General features: G+C 37.2%; 1 protein-coding gene across 8 annotated transcripts; it reads left to right on the top strand.

The window, feature by feature from the left end:
• Window positions 1–16030: 16030 nt before the first annotated feature.
• Window positions 16031–19981, top strand: gper1 (G protein-coupled estrogen receptor 1). Of its 8 annotated transcripts, none has more exons than XM_017454016.3 (3): window positions 16031–16374; window positions 17242–17308; window positions 17952–19981. In XM_017454016.3, exon 3 carries the CDS (start codon window positions 18369–18371, stop codon window positions 19464–19466), a length of 1098 nt encoding a protein of 365 aa, XP_017309505.1. In that variant the 5' UTR covers window positions 16031–16374; window positions 17242–17308; window positions 17952–18368; the 3' UTR covers window positions 19467–19981. The 8 variants fall into 8 exon arrangements, with proteins under 8 accessions (XP_017309505.1, XP_017309506.1, XP_017309504.1 ...); XM_017454017.3 differs by having other exon boundaries at window positions 17264–17308; window positions 17947–19981; XM_017454015.3 differs by having other exon boundaries at window positions 17264–17308.
• Window positions 19982–20436: the final 455 nt, after the last annotated feature.

Consider the following 20436-nt stretch of genomic DNA (forward strand, 5'->3'; position numbering starts at 1 on the left):
TTGTCCTCACCTGAACTGCACTGGTCCGCAAATCATATGGGATCGTTAAATTGCCCCCAAAATCTGGACCTGTTCTCACTCATCTATTATTAATTTCTGTTGTTGTTGTTGTTGTTATTGCACACATGGGTTCACACACATTTAGCCAATTATTAACACTTGGGCTCCTCCTGGTGGTCAAACATGGATGGTGCTTGGACTCCTGGTCTCCTTTAGTTAATAAAAGTTTTGTGAATCTAAACATAGGGTCCGTTTGGAGTTTCACCACTGATTGATTCATTCTATCATTTTTAAGTAATCTCCGCGGAAGGCAGGAGAAATTCATAATTAGGACACAGGGCACCACACACACTAGGGGCAATTCATCTACTTCCTACCTCCATCCATCCATCCATCCATCCATCTATTTTCCATACTGCTTATCCGACACAGGGTCGCGGGGAACCTGGAGACTATCCCAGGGGACTCGGGGCACAAGGTGTGGGATACCCTGGACGGGGTGCCAACCCTTCGCAGGGTACAGTCACACACTACAAGAAAATGACATCTTTACAAGTGGATATACCATGAATAAAGTCTAGTGTATCTAGTATTTCTTATCAGATCAGATATAAGACCAAATATAACATTATTAATTCCATTTCAAGACATTCGTACTCATTTCAAGCTTTAATCTTGTGCTATTGGCAGATCATTTATCTCATTTTAAGCATTTATTTTTAGAATGAAGCAAAATGATCTACCACTAGAATAAGAAAACTTCCAGCTTGAACCGAGTAATAGTGTTTAGAAATAGGTTTAATGATCTTATGGTTGGTTTATTGTAATCTTATAATAAGAAATACTGGATAGATTTGACTATATTCAAAATATTTTCACTTGCTAAGATGAGTTTTTTTTGTTGCAGTGCACACACTACGGACAATTTGGAAATGCCAATCAGCCTACAGTGCATGTCTTTGGACTGGGGGAGGAAACCAGAGTACCCAGAAGAAACCCCCAAAGCATGTGGACACGGTGTGAGCATGTGAAACTGGAGCTTAGGACTGAATTCCATATCAATTTCTATGCACTGCAACAACAACAAAAAAATACTCTTTGTCATCAAATGAAAATATCTTGAATAAAGTCAAATGTATTTAGTATTTCCTATTATAATATTACAATAAAGCAAGTATAAGACTATTAAACTGATATTTAGACATTTTTTTAATCATTTCAAAATAGTCTTTTATGCACCATTTTACGTAAGAAGTTAAATTATCTGCCAATAGAATAAGAAGATTTAGGGCTTGAGATTAGTACAACAAATATTATATTTCGGTTATTGTAATCCTTTAATAGGAAAGTCTAGATAAATATTCAAGAAATATTCATTTGCTAAGATGACATATTTTGCAGCTGCTCCACTCGGCCTCCATGTTTGCACTTTCTATTTGAATAATTGTTCAGTTAAAGAAACCCCAAAGCGCAAATCAAAGTCAATCATCTTTTTTTTTGTATTATTTTGATTTCCCTGTATCACTCAGCATCAGTTAATTAATCATATAATCCCTGATGAATCGTAGCACTGGAATTTGCAAGAAAGGGGATAAGGAAGAGAACCAGTACAGTTCTGCAGTCACATTTCTATAAAGCACGTTTTCTGGTTCCAGTCAATGTCACCATGGCTTTGAGACGGCTGTTTAATTGACGGAGCTTTGTTCCAGATAGGTTATAGAGGGGATGTGGAGGGTATGTTGACACAGTAACTTTAATCTTAGTGTCAGTGATGCTTCCTGTCATGTCTGTTCTCTCTAGTGCTTGGTTCCTTTTGCCACATGGCTCCTGTCACACTGCGCCGTCTAGGTTGAGACAAATGCAGAGTAGGGCTTTCATCCCAAATTCAGTGCACATCATCATACGAAGCATGTAGGGTGGAAGGACATTTAGGATCAAAAAGCCTTGAAAGATAAACAGTTAAATCACACGCTGAACCTCTGACTTTTCCTTCTTCATTAAAACACACCATGTAAAAGAATAAAGAAAGAAATAGGGCTTGCATTGCAAAAAAAGGCATCTTAACTAGTGAAAATATCTTTAATACAGTCAAAATTACCAAATATTTCCCTAATAAGATTACAATAAGCTGAATGTAAGATTGTTAAACTAGTAAAAACATGTATTTATAGGCATTTTTACTCATTTCAAGTGTGAAATACTCTTAAACAGAAGCAAGAACAGTTCTTGAAATGCTCCGGTATCTTTAACTTCAATCATAATGAAATGCTTTGAGAAAATGGTTAAAAACATTATGATTCCATATGTTTCACCCTTTTTGGATTGCCTCCAATTTGCATATAAACAGAAGAGCGGTACAGAGGATGTAGTGGCTTGTCTCTTGCACTGTCTACTTCAACACCTGGATATTCCTGGAAACTACGTGGACCGCAGAATCTCTCACCATCTTCAAAAAACAGCTAAAGACCCACCTCTTCCGTGAACACCTAACCAGCCCATAAAAAAATAATAATAAATAAAAATAAAAAGAATTTACTCTGGCACTTTCACCTCTACTCTGTGCACTTTGCTTCTTCTGGAACTCAGTTAAAAGATCTTGTATAGTAGCACTACATGTATTGTTCTCTGCTTGATATATCACTTTGGTTGTATGTATGTAATGTAAATGTAATGTATGCCAGAATTCTTTTCATTGACTTTAGCTTCGCCTTTAACTCAATTTAGTGTCATCAGGTAATCAGGAAACTACAGTGTCTGCAAGCCCCATCACCACTGGATTTATAATTTCCCTTCTAATAGACCACAAGTGGTAAAGGTGGACAATGTATTATCCCCCATTATTGTTCTCAACACTGGCGCCCCTCAGGGGTGTGTACTTAGTCCACTTCTTTATATTCTCTATACAAATGAGTGTCCGAGTCCAGTCACCACCACGCATTACTTTAAATATGCAGACGATAATGCCATTCTTGCTTTGCTTATTAAGGACAGTGATTTTTTTTTGGACTATCAATGCTCCAAAGCACATTTTAGTACATGGTGTGATGATAACTTTCTCCACCTTAATATCGAAAAGACTAAGGAACTGGTTTTTAGCTCTTCCAAAACACTGACCCACCCTGTCCAGGGTGTACCCCGCCTTGTGCCCAATGCTCCCTGGGATAGGCTCCAGGTTTCCCCGTGACCCTGAAGGAAGCTTAAGTGGTATAGAAGATGGATGGATGGATGGAAAACATTGACCCATCATTCCAGTATTACCATTAATGGAGAGATGGTTGAAAGGGTGGAGCATTTCAGATATCTTGGTATTACATTGGATAAACATCTCAACTTCAATCAGCACACTCTATATATTTACAAGTGCTGTCGACAGAGACTCGCAGTTATTCGTATATCTGTCTGTTCAGCCTAGTCTGCTTCTTCTTCAGTATCAAAGTATTATTGAACCAGTTCTTATGTATGGTGCCTTTTGTTTTTTCCATATGCTAACAGTAACCAATAAGAGCAAGCTTTTGAAACTAATTTAGCAAGAAAAATTATTGGTATTCCCACCCCCAATTTATCAGACTGTGTCAGTTCATATACGGTCCGGAAGGCACATCAAATTTTAAATGATCCAAAAAAAAAAACACTTTATCAATATTTCAACCCCCTTCCTTCTGGCCGCAGGTGTAGACTACCCATGTGCACAAAGGCCAGCTATGGTTGGAGTTTTGTTCCTATGGCTATACGAGCGTTAAACACATAGGTACTCAGCCATTGTGATGCCAGATGCATTTGTTGTATGATGATCCTGATGTTTTTCTTTTTGTCCCCTTCTCCCCTCTATGTCTGTGATTGTTTATGATGGTTTATATGTATGATGTTGTTATGTTTTTGTTTTTCTACGCACCCACGGTGGAAACAAATTTCCTCTTTGAGGACCAATAAATGATCTATCTATCTATCTAAATGAATTTGTTGAACATTAGCTTGAAATTAGTAAAAATTTAATTGAAATAGATTTCATATTCTTATATTTTATTTACTGTAACATTATAATAGGAAATGCTATATAAATTATAATATACTCCAAATACTTTAACCTGCTAAGATGACTTTTTTTGCACTGTTTTTGCCTGCTTGTTAAAGACTGAATGTTATACAGTATTTTGTATCAATTTTGACGTAATGATCTCATAATTCCTTGCCATATTTTGTTTGCTAAAGCTATTTATAGGAAATAACTCTGTTTTTTTTATTATTATTTTTTTTATACTATACTATACTAGTAACTACTGGCACCCTGTCCAGGGTGTACCCCACCTTATGCCCGATGCTGCCTGGGATAGGCTCCAGGTTCCCCGTGACCCTGAAAAGGAGTAAGCGGTAGAAGATGGATGGATGGATATACTAGTAACTATATTATACTAGTAGTCTTGTGGATATATTATAGGAATATACATATAATGATTTATTTTGTGAATTTATCCTCCAAATCATTACATCACATCTGGTTTTTCAAAGTAAAGAGTAAAGGTCACCGAATAATGAGAAAATAATCAATTAGTTCTTTCTCAAATAATCATTAAGAGCTGTGGGTCAACAAAATAATAAAAATGGCAACAAAAAAAAACAAAAACATGATGGAGCATAGGTGACTATTCCACGCTATACCTCAAATCAAATTGCCGTCTGCAGAACATAGAAACATATTTTAAATTGAAAATTTAAATTTATTGAGCTTATGCACCCTTTACGAAACTTGTGTGCTGTCGCCATGGAGATATTTATTAGGAAGACCCACTCATTGGATGCGAATTTCATGTACCATCCTCCTGGATCATGCAAATCCAGTGGTATATAGCAGACGAAGTACGAAGAAATGGTTACCATTGGACACTGTTTTTTTTTTCTTTTCCTAATTGCACCCCCTCTGGTGTCTGATTGTTTTTGATTGAGTTGATGTGGCAGTTGCACCCAGCTGGTGACTTGAGGCAGGGACAACAAATCAAATGTGACATTAGCTGTGTTTAAGCTTGACATTGTATAAGTTAATGACATGGAGCTGCGGTACTCGCACTTGGTGATGGCGCCTTTCTTAGAATTTCTGTGCCAATAAGAAGTACCCCTGTGGGGATACCAAGCGTTCGGTGAAGATGCTGAATTTATATTCCAAGTTTGGAATAATAATGCTGTGTCGAGGCACGGCTTTGAGCATCACTCATGGCCATGCTGTCACGAAGCAGGCAAACAGACACAAGTGAAGGTTTCTTTGTTTTATTAAAACCCAAAGGCGAGGCAACATGAGGCAGGCAAATGGTCAGGCAATGAACAGACTATGGTCAAAACACTAATCAAGCAAGTGATGGCTCAGTGGTTAAGGCTCTGAGTCACTGAACAAAAGGTCAGGGCTTCAATTCAGTTAAATTTTATTTGTATAATGCTTTTGGACATTGGACAAACAATGGATATTGTCACAAAGCAGTTTTACAGAAATATATAAATTCTGGGTATAAATTTAAATTTTTTTTAAATATATCCCTAACAAAAGAATAGATAAATAGAATAGATACTTTTGAGTGTGTAGCAAAAGGAGTATGCAAGTACTGGGACATATTAACACGTCATGTAACAGAAGAGAACGTTATTGCTGTTATTTCTCACATTGTTGCTGTCACCGGAAACAAACTCCTCGTTGCTTTTCTTCATTCATTATTCCTTATATAATGTACCCTATATCATTTAAGCTACCATTCCCTTGATTTATTTTTCCACATTTCATTTACACCTTGCTAAAATGCATCCTTGAATTCAATGAAGCGAACCGTCACAAAACTCCTCCTCCCTCAGGCAAGGAGTTGTGGGTAATATTAGCTGAAAGAGTGTCTTTGGATCCACACTTCAAAAATCTACCGGAAATACTGTAGTGGACCATTTGGTCTCCTTTGGGATACTCATTTCAACATAATACAATTTGGTACACACTCATTTTAATCTTGGAAACCATTTAGGACGGACTATTTAGTCATGAAACAACAGGCCTGTAGTCACTCAGGCAGGACACAGATGATTTTTTCGGCACAGGGATGATGGTGGTTGTCTTGAAGCACACAGGGGACAACTGCTTGGCTCAGGGAAGATGTCTTGAAGTTGTCTGAGGACATCTGCAAGCAGATCAGCACATTTCCTGAGCACCCGGCCAGGTATGTTTTGAGGACCTGCAGCTTTCTGTGTGTTGACTCAGGACAGTTTTCCTGATGTCTACTACAGACAGATGAAGTACTTGGTCTGTGGGAGTTGGGGTGGTTTTCCTCACTGGCATGTTGTTCTGTGCTTCGAACCATGCACAGAAATTGTTCAGAGCATCTTGGAGCGAGGCCTCATTATCAGAGACAGGTGGTGTTGTCTGTAGTCTGTGATGGCCTGAATGCCTTGCCACATAGCCTTGTGTCCTTGGTGTTTGTGAAGTGACTGTGGATTATTTCTGCGTAGTTGTGCTTTGATTGGCCCTTGCTGTGCGGAGGGCTGCCTTATCATCAGAGATGAAGGCAGAGTCTTGGGTTTTCAACAGCGAACTCTCTGAACATATTCCAGTCTGTGTGCTCAAAACAGACCTTCTCTTCTATTCAACTCTCTTCACCTCTCTTCTCTTCACCTTTCTTCTCTTCTCTTGAACTCTCTTCACCTCTCTTCTCTTCACCTTTCTTCTCTTCTCTTGAACTCTCTTCACCTCTCTTCTCTTCACCTCTCTTCCATTCACCTCTCTTCTCTTCTCTTCACCTCTCTTCTCTTCTCTTCACCTTTCTTCTCTTCTCTTCACCTCTCTTCTCTTCTCTTGAACTCTCTTCACCTCTCTTCTCTTCACCTCTCTTCCATTCACCTCTCTTCTCTTCTCTTCACCTCTCTTCTCTTCTCTTCACCTCTCTTCTCTTCTCTTCACCTCTCTTCTCTTCTCTTCACCTCTCTTCCCTTCTCTTCTCTTCACCTCTCTTCTCTTCTCTTCACCTCTCTTCCCTTCTCTTCTCTTCACCTCTCTTCTCTTCTCTTTACCTCTCTTCTCTTCATGTCTATTATCTTCTCTTCTCTACTTCAGGATTTTTCACATAAGGCATCCATAAATTGGCCATTTCTTCATCTTCTTCTTTTAAAAAAATATATTTAAAAAATTGCATCTTGCTATTGAATGTGCTATACAACCCTATGTTATAAAAGTACACTTAAATTAGTGTTACTTTTTTTTTTTTTAATTCAAATACACAGTACGAACACCTTATGACAATAAGACCTGTGCTCTTTAATATTACCTACAGGAATCTTTCATTTTGATTGCTTCTCCCGAAACTTGATATCTTGTTATTGAAACAAACAAACAAACATACATACAAAAAAAACCCACCAAATAGTGTTCTGGACTTTTCCGACCAACCACGGAAAAGTCTCAGTCACCCTTAGTCTTAGTACAACAGTGAAGGACAGATAGAATAAGTTAGTGCTCTGGTTGGAGAGTAAGAGTGAAGAAGGTCAATAATGTGTTATGGATCAAAACCAGAAAGAGCTTTATATACATAAATAAGACTTTTAAAATCAATTCTGAACTTAACAGGAAGCCAGTGAAGAGATGCCAAAACAGGGGGAATATGATCACTCTTTTGGTCCCTGTGAAAAATCTAGCTGCTGCATGTCTCTCTTTAGATATATATAAAAAAAGAATTTATCTAAAACCCCTCATGTTGAATAGCAGTTGGTTTTCCTTTTCCCCCAGGACAGGACTGGCGTGAAGGTGTCGGATGTATGCACCACAGGGTACATGTGGAGAGTCTGTTCCTTTCACCGTAGTGGACATAAGGAGATTTATTGTGTAAAATAATTGTGCATTATCACCTCTTCCATGAAGCTGATGTGCAGATGGAAAGCCCATGTTTACATCTACGGAGTCTGAGAAAGAGATAGGAGAGTCTAGGGGAATGAATTGGTATGATAAAGGGAAACAGTGAACAGCAGATGGCCATCTCTAGACACTAGAGTCTCTGCACTGTCACTGCCCTTTGATCAGCTGCTTCACAGAGAAAAGCTGAGCACCAGAATGCAAAGAGTAGCAAGAGAACTGCTTGTTATACAAGGAGAATTTATATGGCAAGTTAAAAATAAGAAGAAGAAAAAAAGAAGAAGAAAAACAATAGGACTTTCATTTTGCTATCTGGACCAAAAAAAAAAAAAAAAAAAAAAAAACAACACTAAATTAACACATGCAGTGTGTATCAGTGAATCAGTGTTTTTGCGTGAAAATAACATTTATTTCATTTCCAAGAGAAGAAGTGGTCCTTGTGCACAGTCAGATCTGATCACAGTGTTTGTCATATCTTTATGCTCAAAGTGTATTAATAAAAAATAGAGCACACTTCCATAACTGTCTTGTTTTATGTAGTAACTTCAGATAAAAACACCTCTAAAGCTACTTCTGCGTTAATCCGGATAAATTTGAAAACACATCTTCAGTCCACACTGACACGGTGTCTTTTGTCCAGTAAAAATGGAGATTTTCGAAAATGCTTTCCCAAATGGATAAATTTGAAAACACAGTTTTCGCATGGTAGTGTGGACTGAGAAAACGGAGATATTCAAAAATGATTACTTTTTTTAGTCACGTGATGAAGTCATGTGACCCATTCAACTCAAAACAAACAAGATGGTGGACGATATTGTACTGCAGTTGTTGTGCCTGCTATCCAGTTTGATAACTTTGTTAAAGATTAGTGTCACTTTGTACAAGCATGTGCATTTTCAAATAAACACCTGATGGAAAAGACACAGGGCAAAGCTTCTTATGTTTTTACACATGAACAGTGTAGAGATGTGAGCGCTTTCAGACGTTTCAGGGTGGACAAGCAATTTTTGGAAAATGTTTGAAAACGTCAGTGTAGACAGAGAGCGTTTTTACCCTTGCCCTGGATGGCGCTGTCTTTACTTGTATATCTTGTTTGAATCTTACAGTTTTTCTCAGTTGTTTTCGCACATTTCCTGAATCTCAAAGCTCAAAACTCAAATGTCTCAATGCTCTCAAATGTTCAGTAAGCTGTTCCACTGCGAGCAAAACATCATGCAAAAAACTCAAAAATTAAAAAATTTAAACAAATTTTTCTACATGAAATAAATTCATCAACCATTGCATCACTGTCACCACATCACATTACCCCTTTAATCACTGCTTTAACCAAGACCGTGATCAAGCTTAAAGAACTTTGTCAAGACAGAGAGCACTGAAGTTATGTGCCTTTTTTTTATTTATTTCTCCTCTCAAAACTTTATAATGACGTTGAATATCCTCTGTAGACAAATACTAATGAATGAAAAAAAAATCATTCAATTTACAGATTTACTCATTTGCTTGAACACATTTGTCCATTTTCAAAAATTCCCCCCACTGCAAAAAAATTATCTACCAGTAGAATAAGAAAATTTAAAGCTTAAAAATAGTTTTAAAAAAATATAATAAATAAATAAAGTCAAGAAATAGGCTTAATAATCTTACATTTGGTTTATTGTAATCTTATAATAAAAAATGGTAAATAAATAAATAAATAAACATTTTTTAAAAATTGATAGGTCGAAGTTGAACGTCACTGGTCAAATTAACGCATTTTGTTTGCAAAACGCTCTAACATTCCCAAAACATTAAAAACAAGCAACAAAAGCAAATCTTTCCATCAAACTCCACAAACTATGCCCAAATTAATATATTCCTTCAAACAATAACTACACAACGGACAACAAAATACAGTTATCGATATGGACCTGATTTGAGCTGTATGCTTGGGCCATTTGTTGAATTTCACATAATCACAGTATGCACCAAAAAAACACAAGCATGTCACAGCAGGAACAGTATTTATTTCTCAAAAGGTAATTTTACTAGAGATAAAACCTACTCCACGCTGCATTATACTTGTTTTTTAGATGCCCTGTTGAAATATTGTAAAAAAAGACCATTTTCCAAGAAGGTCTCTCCATGCTGTTGTTGACATGCACGATCTAAGACAAATTCAAGACATTCATTATGGTGCAGTACTTGTATCACATTGTTTACAGTATTAAGTAGCCAGAGAACTAAGAAAGTTTCCCTTGAATCCCTTTCAAATCCCTTGAAATACACCAAAGGAAAAACCTCCATGCATGGCTTATCCGTTCCTAGAAGTCCTCTACACCTATTTCCAGGCAACCAGCATTCATTGCCTCCAGGATGGACATCTGGTCATATGGTATGTTATCATACACCTTCCATCTTCAAGCAGAGAAGAACTACTCAATCAGGTTCAGAAAAGGAGAGTATGCAGGGTGGATGCATACAGGGAGAACCATTCAATCCCAAAATTTTGTCCCAAATGAAAACATACAGAGTTATGTCAGGCCTCAACATTAGTCTCTCTTCAGGTGGAACCAATCTTTCATTCAGCGAATGCAGAAATATAATGAGGCGCTATGTATTGTATTAGCCGAATAATTGATATGCGGCAAAAGACATCATAGTTGGAGATGGCAGCACGCACGGTGATATTAGTGCTCCTCTGCCATGGGCTCTCTTTACAAATACGTGCCTTCGGCCGCTTTGATTTCGAAATGGATAAGAACCGACTGCTCGTTGAATAATCGCGCAAAGGATTTTCACACAGGTGCGTTGGAGATTCATACTTATGCAAGTAATTACTAAAGATAATGAGTCTTTATTAGTCACAAATATGTTACAGCACAGTGAAATTATTTTCTTCACATATCCTAGCATGTTTGGAAGTTGGGGTCAGAGCACAGGGTCAGCCATGATACGGCGGCCCTGGAGCAGAGAGGGGTTAAGGGCCTTGCTCAAGGACCCCAAAAGTGCCAGATGTTTTTATTTATTAATTAGTAATTAGCTGTCAATGAAGGCTTTCATTTTGTTCGAGTCAGTTAATACAATGAAGCATTTGGTCTTTGGATGGGACGTGTTTGAAATGTTTCTAAAAAAGGGTGCGAATAAAAATTTTAAAACAGTGAAAAAGTGAAACAAGACTTGTTAGCTGTGCTAAGAACACGATGATTATGAAGATCAAGTGGATCCCAGTTTCATTAAGCATGTCCTAGTAATCAAGAAAGACTGTAACAGTAACATAGCGTTTATCCACACCTTTCTTTAACACTACATTACTACATTACAGTATAAACGTTACATGAATGTAAGGTACAGCAGCCAAAATGTAGAATAAAAAATACAACAACAAAAAAATACTGTAATGTAAATTAGGTGAGAAAATAGAAATATAACCTCGCTGATCATTCAAACACACCGGTCTATTTGGACACAGCATTTCATTTACCTGCACTGTATGGTAGAACTCAGGTTCTCCATGTACAGTAATATAATATGCATATATAATATGTTTATGACACATGATAGATCATGAGATGCACCAGTGAACTAGTCAATTGGACATGTCTTATATGATACAGTACAGTGTGAGAATGAACTCACATGTCGAGAATTGTACCTTATCATTCAAATAGCATTACAACTCCACATTACTAACATTTATGATGAAACAGATCCTGTATATTTTCCTGCTATGACTGTTGGGTTGATTATTCTGTATGAAAGTGTTTACACAGTGAGTGGGTTGAAAAATTTATGAAAAAGTAAGGAAGTTTATTAGAAAAACAAGGTAATCTATTTCGATCAGTGAGAAATGCTCAGTAGAAGATAGCTGCATGAATAATGTACAAATGCGTGAAAGCAACAAGAAATGCTTATAATGTTCTGACCAAATAACTAAAGGTGTTTAGTCAAACCAATTGCGATAAAAACCTAACAACCTGCTAAAGTCTTTCCTTTTGTTGTCTTGCTGTCGCAAACATCTGAATAAATTAGGGCGTGTTTGTGTGAATTAAATTTGAGGATAAACATAATTGTATAAATGTTTATGCTGCTCAGACACATAGATAGATAGATAGATAGATAGATAGATAGATAGATAGATAGATAGATAGATAGATATTCATAATAATAAGTGAGTACAATACATTAATGGGACTTATGGGACATTTCTAAGAGCGTACATGTCAGAAAATGACATCTTAAAGTGAAAATATCTAGTATCTCATATTACAAGATTATAATACATTTTCAAAACTTTCACACTGCAAAAAATGACATCTTGGCAAGTTAAAATATCTTGAATCTAGTCAAATTGATCTACTATTTCTTATTACAAGATTCCAACAAACCAAATATAAGATTATTAAAGCTATTTCTAGACATATTTACTCATTCCAAGCTTGAAATAGGTTTGTTCTACTGGCAGATAATTTTGCTAATTTTTTTCACACTTATTTATAGAAATAATTTGTAAATTAAGAAATATGTCTAGAAATATGATTAATGGTCTTATATTTGTTATATAATAATCTCATAATAAATGTTCCTTTATTCAAGATATCTACCTAAGATATAATTTTTTGCACTGCAGTCAAAGCTCTTCTATATTACAGTTTATTTGTATAGATTGTTGGTCTAAACTTGAAGGTAACACTCGCTCAAAAACTTTATAAACCTTTCCTTTTTATGTTTGTACATTTAAAATGAAGCCATTACATATTTTACAGTATATGACTTTTAGAATCATTCATTTAAATAACTGTACCTTTTTCAATTTCTTGCCATTGTGGTACAGTTACTTTTAGGGAATAATCCCAACATGTACTCCCCAATATATATATATATTTTTTAAAGTTTGCTAACTTTTGTTTGTTAACTTGCTTAAAATTACTTACCTATTCACTAGTTACAATATTTTTACCCAGCGGCATCATAATTTGGATTTTCAAATGTGATATAAATTCATTTCATATCATTTCCTTACCATTTTAAAAATTATTTTTATTCAACAAATACACTTTAAGTCAGATTAACATAAATACTACTGAAATATAATCCAGAATAACAACATACAAAGTAATTGGCACAACAACAACAACAAAAGTTCCAATCTGTTGTTCTTGTTAACACTTTCATTGTTTCCTTTCAATAGTTTGCATACACAACTATTCAAGTTAGAATTTTTGATATTAAAGTAATTTTTCAGCAAATTTTCAGTCAGAAGTATAAAGGTTTATTAAATGAGTAATATTGAATACTGCCTCATACTATGCTACATTAACTGCATAGTTAATGCATGTTCTTCAGTTATTATTTATTTCTTTAATGATGAAGTTACGTACATATATTTGTCATTATTTGTAGTCTAAGAAGGATATGTTAATTCAGGCTCAAAAGGTGTCCAGAAACATTATTGCATACGCTTATTGATACCTTGAGTGATTACAACCTTGACACAAACCTGAAATCATTCGTGCTATCTTCAATGTACATGCTAATGGTAATCCTGCACTGATATCCTGTCTACTTTATTATTGAACCACTTCCTCTCAATTCCTGCAAAATTGCCCTCGTTAATTATTTAAGTGTAATGACATTACAACTGATTAATTAATGAGGGCAATTTTGCACTTTATTGTAAGAGTTGAAAGTCGTCATGTTATATTTTCGCATGATAAGGTATGTCTTGTCGTTGAACCATATATTGAAAAATGTTAGGTTAAAAAGGGTTAAGGGGAAAATAAGGCTTTAAAGCATTAATAACTATTGCGCACATTGCAGTCTATCTTCACTATGCAAAATGAAATTCTGTAAATGTATTATTACATTTATTTTTTATTATTTTACAGGATTTTAGTGAACAATTAGGCGATTAGAGCTGTTTATTGGTTTAAAGTAAAATAACAGAACACACAATGCATTGTGGGATATCTAATATTATAGGCAGGGATGAGAATGGTAATATATATACTTGTTTGTTTGTTTATATACTATTAGTTGAGCTAACTGTGGTGGCTCAGTGGTTAAGGCTTTGCATTACAGCTAAGAAGGTTGTGTGTTAAAATCCCAACATCACCAAGCTGCCATGAGTGGGTCATTGAGCAAGACCATTAACTCTGTTCAGTTGTATCCCACATTAGGCAAATGTGCTGGATTATATTTGCTACTGTAATTATATTTCCAAGTATTTTAAAAGCAAAATATTTAATGTATGGAGTACATTACTGCAAACACTCAGTAGTATATGTTAAAAACAATAGTAATAATCTATAATGACTTTACTGGTAACTCTTCTACCAGTAAATTACTATAAATCTTACACTAAATGTTTTACAGTGTAGTTTTTCCCAAACAAAGATTTGTTTATTTAACTCGGCCACGGTCAGAGGCTCCTTGTTGTACGCCATTCAGCGCTCTGCACTGGTCTTGTAAAAGACATCAGTGACATTTACTTGCGTCTCATTTGGTAGTCTCTCTTTCCCGTGTGTGCGTTGTTCAAAAGAATGAATTCCCAAATGTTTTTCCTTGAGCTATTTATATTGAACTGGCTGAAATATGAGAATCTTTCTGCTCAGAGTTAACATTTATATTATTTTGTTGTGGCCATTTTAAAGATTTTTTAAAGGTAATTTTTTCCCCTATGTCAATTGTAATAATATATATTATGTACAATTATTATACTAATTATACTATAAAATACTATTGCTTTTCAAAGTAAAGATTAATGACCGAAGAAGCTTAGACCAAACAATGTGTCCAAACAGATGGTATATCTATTCATAATATAAATATAAATACACTTTATTTACTATAAATACACTTTATTTAAAGGGTACCTACATAGGGCCTTTATAACACATTCATAAGCACTGCATAAATATTCTATAGTGTTAGAGAATTTATAAATATCTTATCTCAAAACATATAAGATGACACTGGAGATTTTATGCAACTTTGTCTTTATATGGAATTAGCATTATGAGTTCTGTAATTGAGACACTGTATTTTATTATTATTATTATCAATATCTTGCATGTTATTAGCTTGTTTTTACTGAAATAGAACAGAACATTCAGGACAGTTTGGGAAAGCTGTAAAAGCTGTTAAAATCATAAATTTGGCTGGCATATGAGCTTCATAAATAAGAATAAGCATTTCATATAAGACATACTGTACAGTACATACCATAATGTAGTATTGGCAAAATGTGTCCAGTTGCTATCTTACCTTTAGTGAGGTGTTCTTACGGAATCTATTGCTTATACAAGCATGGCATTCTGTTCTCATTTATGAGCGAATTGAATGATTTTAATGCCATCCGTCCATCTTCTACTGTGGGGAACCTGGAGCCTATCCCAGGGAGCATCGGGCACAAGGCGGGGTACACCCTGGACTTCAGACATGCCAATCAGCCTACCATGTATATCTTTGGACTGGGGGAGGAAACTGGAGTACCCGGAGGAAACCCCCGCAGCACGGGGAGAACATGCAAACTCCGCACACACATGGCCCCGGCGGGACTCGACCCCGGACTCTGGAGGAGTGAGGCAAACGTGCTAACCACTAAGCCACCGTGTGCCCCTGATTTTATGAAGCACTATATTCACATTCTACAACTTCAAGATGTGGATAAAAAATAGAGTAGCACAGTGTCTAAATCAGTCAACTTATAAAGAATATTGCATAAAAAAGACAAAGTTGTATTTTTAAAAATCCAGTATCATAACATGTTTTGACATAAGCCTTTTATAAATTGTCCAGAATTGCTTTATAAAATGTTTATTCAATGCTTATTAATGTGTTGTGAATGCACAATGTAGGAACTCTTCAAAAAAGTGTTACCCCCAAATACAGTTTTACAGTATGTATTACCACACGAATTATAAGGATCCATTTTCTCAATGAATTTGTAATGAATTTACTTATATTACAATAAAACATTTATATGGAGCATTTCTGTCTTTCAGCACTCGTTCTTTCTGATTGCGGTGTTCTTAGGAACATGGACCTTGTGCTCCTGCATTTTCTTAGTAGAGATTTGAGCCAGTCACAAGGTTTGACTTTTTAAAAGTCAGGTTCCTGTAAGCAATAATTCAGTCTTTGGAACTCGTAGCTGAGGGTGTTAGGAAAATCAGGAGGCGTGTCCGCATTCACCTGTTACAAAGTCACTCAGGTCAGTGGGTTCTTTCTCATCTATGATGCTAAACTGAAGACAGAGCTGAGGAAGGAGGAGAAAGCAAATGAGGAGGTGGAGGAGCTTGGACGGCCAGTGTACACACGCACACACATACACATGCAGCAAATCTCAGGAGTGAGCTGGAATGGTGGGAGGCTGCTCTGATCGTCCCTGGCTCGATCCCTTTCTCAGGCAAGGTTTTGCAAGTAGGGGGCGCTGGGAGTGGAACTGTATGTAGGATTACAATTCTCCGAGGCTTGTCTGACTTCTGCGACGGAGCACTGCGCAGCCTGTGTGACAGCATTACGCCTGGAAGGTAAGAACCTTTCTTCTTTAGGTCATAAAATCTACTGAGCTGGTGGGGATCGGTTTTCGTACAAAAACAGCACTTTGTGACAAACAGCTTGATTGAGCATGAGCAATACCTTTCAGTGATACCATTGCGAAATCACTTCACTTCAGTTCATCACTTATATTGTTTGCAGGTCAAATAGAAATGAAATGAATTACAAATGCCCATTTCTAGAGTGTTTGGTCTGTGAATTTAAGAGTCTATAGAAAAAGTTGCAATGGTTGAGCATACTGTATGCTGTCTGTAATATATGTATGCTTATCATCAAGAATATATTTGGAAAATCTAAGTAGAGTTAGAGATTATTAAGTAAATAGAAAAAGGTTTTTTAGACGGTGAGCTTTAAATAAATAGCCAGGATGCATAAAGGATAAAAAACTACGCTCATACTTTTTCCATCTGTTCATTATCTGAGATGAAGCTTATTTATGAGAACTTCATGTGTCAGTTTATTCATAAACATTTACACTTTATTATGGTAATACTTTTTATTCTGAAAAAAAAAAATGTGTTATCTGAAATTCTGAATTCTTTACCAGGCTGAAAATGAAACATGCTAATTATAGTAACCTGGCAGCACAACTTTGTTTTTTCTTCCTCAAGTCAATCAATTTCACTGGGAACCTGATCCCTAAGCCCAGGGCTTTGCTGTGAAAGGGCATGTGATTTACATCTGTAACAGGTGGACAGACTATATGATATAATTACAGTGAAATCTGTACATCTGTATGCTTTATTGCAATGGCTTTGAAATGGTCTTTTGTCTGACTAGAATCTGGAACGCGTATGTTGCACTGGTGAAGTGTAGCTCTGAAGGTGTGTGTTTTACAGGAAAGGAATTAATATTTCACAGGTTTCATCAGCGGGGAAGGAGAGGGGCTCTGGTCATCCGTTAAAGGTCAAGATTTTCTCCGCCGCACAAGATTATCATTCTCATTATGGCAATACCTTTGCATCTTTAATGAAGGGAAGTGCAGAAAAAAATGTAACTGTCTAATCAAATCAAATAGGGTTTATATACTTTTTGATATTCAAATGTAAGCAGTCCTAATATTTCATTGGAGTGCAATGGCAAACTGGGTGCTGGGATTTGTTAACTTCTACTCACCTTTGTTTCCTCCAAATGAAGAGAAAATGATCTTGTTGTGTGTTTGGTTTTATGTGTTTGTATCTTTCATTGATCATTAAGCAAATCAAAAATAACAATGCAGCTGTGGATCATTTGCATATGTTCTTTGAGCTTTGTAAGAAAATCTGCTGATATAAATTTGCTGTGCATAGTTATTTTGCATTTAATTCACTTCTTATGTATTATAATTCTGTGGGTCAGTTGGGATACTGACACTCTATTAGATATTATTAAATACTGATATGTTACAGAAATATGTTTTGGCTGTAGCCGAGACGCCAAAACGAGACAGGAATTGATGCTAGGCACGGCACAGGAGCAGGGTGCCTGGTATTTTTCTTCTCTTGTAATTACTTTTTTTTTCTTTTCCTCTCTCTCTTCTTTCCTCCCTTCCTCTGTTTCACTAGATTAGGTGTCACAGTAATAGCGTCATCGACTGCTGCCTGATGAATAATCATGCTTTTGGACTGGAGGAGGCAAAGCAGCACTGGAATTAAAATGTGTAAAGAACAAACTGTACAAAAGAAGCACAGTCTCTAGAGAGAGAGAGAGAGAGAGAGAGACCCCTCGTGTCAGTGTCATGGATCACACAAGCCCAGGCAGCCCCCACAGATGAGATGACTGCAAACATGGAGGTGCTTATTGGCATCTATTCCCACGGCCGCCCTGTCTCAAGAGGCAAACTCGTCAGGATGCTATTAACTACTGCTGAACTGTCATTCTTGTAAACTCTGACTGGTAAAAATGGGAACTGCAGCCTAAATGAGCGGTCCACCCAAAACTGAGAGCTGGGCACACACTCAAATGCAGTATGTAGCATTGGTGACCTATGTTTCGGGACATGCAGTACAAAGACACTGCCAGTATGGAAGAGCAGACAACCACTCTGATTCACATTTATCAGAATAGCACTGAGCACTTCAACACTTCGTTTGACTACAACTCGACAGATCTGAACGAGAATACAGACACCAGTAAGTTTTATGTCATTGGGCTTTTCCTCTCTTGCCTGTACACGATCTTACTCTTCCCCATCGGCATTATTGGGAACATCCTTATACTGGTGGTTAACTTGAACCACAGAGAGAAGATGACCATCCCTGACCTTTACTTCATCAACCTGGCAGTGGCTGATCTCATTTTAGTGGCTGATTCACTCATCGAGGTCTTTAACCTGAATGAGAAGTACTATGACTACGCTGTTCTCTGCACCTTCATGTCCCTTTTCCTGCAAGTCAACATGTACAGCAGCATCTTCTTCCTGACATGGATGAGTTTCGACCGCTACGTGGCTCTAGCCAACTCCATGAGCAGCAGACCGTTGCGCACCATGCAGCATGCCAAGCTCAGCTGCAGCCTCATCTGGATGGCCTCCATCCTGGCCACCCTCCTGCCCTTCACCATTGTGCAGACACAGCACACAGGCGAGGTCCACTTCTGCTTCGCCAATGTCTTTGAGATCCAGTGGCTGGAGGTGACAATCGGTTTCCTGGTGCCTTTCTCTATCATCGGTTTGTGCTACTCCCTGATCGTACGTATCCTCATGCGGGCTCAGAAGCACAGGGGCCTGTGGCCACGGCGACAAAAGGCCCTGCGCATGATTGTTGTGGTGGTGCTGGTGTTCTTCATCTGCTGGCTACCTGAGAATGTCTTCATTAGCATCCAGCTGCTCCAGGGTACAGCAGATCCTTCAAAGCGCACAGCAACCACCCTGTGGCATGACTACCCTCTGACTGGGCATATTGTCAACCTGGCGGCCTTCTCCAACAGCTGCCTGAACCCCATCATCTACAGCTTCCTGGGTGAGACCTTCAGAGACAAGCTGAGGCTCTTTGTGAAGCAGAAGGCCAGCTGGTCAGTGGTCTATCGCTTCTGCCACCACACTCTGGACCTCAACATTCCAGTTAGGAGTGAGTCTGAGGTGTAGGACTGAATGTAGTCCCAGAGCTATTGGGAATGTGGCTTGAGATTGTTCTTTGTTGCAATTCTGAGAAGAACAATTGGAATGTTTTTTTCTATTGAAAACCCTGTATGCCTCTCTGAATGAAGTTGCTCTGAAACTCCAGATGCAGTAGGGTAGGAGTAGGGCAGAGAATGTAGGTGTAGCCACCAACTGACAGGGGTATACAATTCAGCTTACAAAAGCAGTTGAAGAAGAAGCACCATGTTTGCTTTATTTCCCGCAGAGTGTAATCTATACAGAAAAAAAAGGAATTATTCAGGGTATTTTTTTGCAAAGACATGGAATGATGGAAAGTAAACAGTAAAGATAAAATAACTGATCTGTTTTTTCTAAAAGTAAACTTTAGAGATAAAAACAAAAAACAAACAAACAAAAAAAAACACAGTGTATCAAGGTAATGACTTTTATACTCCAGGAAGATTGTGCTCAATGAGCCCATGGTAAGGGAACAAATAAAAAACAGACTTCAAGACCTCTGACTTGTTTCTTCTCTGCATCATTTTGGTCCTTGTTTTGATTCCTTTAATATTTGGTAAGCTTCCTACACTACAAAAATGCCATAACAGGTTTTAAACACACTGGTTCATTTAAAGTTCACTGCCCACCTTAACAGGAACATCTACGAGATCTTACTTACTAACGAGACTTACTGTGTGCTCAGACAGAAATGTTATCAATTCCATCCCCAGGTGTTGGCTCCTGTTTACCAGGGGTAGAGACAGGGGGCAGGTGGCTTGCGGAAGGCAAAAAGTAATGTAAACACATTACTTGAGCCTTCAGTAACCCATCCAACAGTGCTCCATCAGTGCTGTTTATTCAGTACAGTGCTTTAAGTCACATTTCTAACCTTAGTCATATCTTTGTGTCATTCCAGTGGGCAATGTTCCTGAGCTGTCCCTGCCATTTTCATAGGACTGTTATTATTTATGAAATG

This window comes from Ictalurus punctatus, chromosome 24 (genome assembly GCF_001660625.3).
Source record: "Ictalurus punctatus breed USDA103 chromosome 24, Coco_2.0, whole genome shotgun sequence".
NCBI lineage: Eukaryota > Metazoa > Chordata > Actinopteri > Siluriformes > Ictaluridae > Ictalurus > Ictalurus punctatus.

Coding starts and splice junctions, on each gene's coding strand:
- gper1 (XM_047150600.2), top strand. CDS start 18,369: ATGTTTCGGGACATGCAGTACAAAGACACTGCCAGTATGGAAGAGCAG.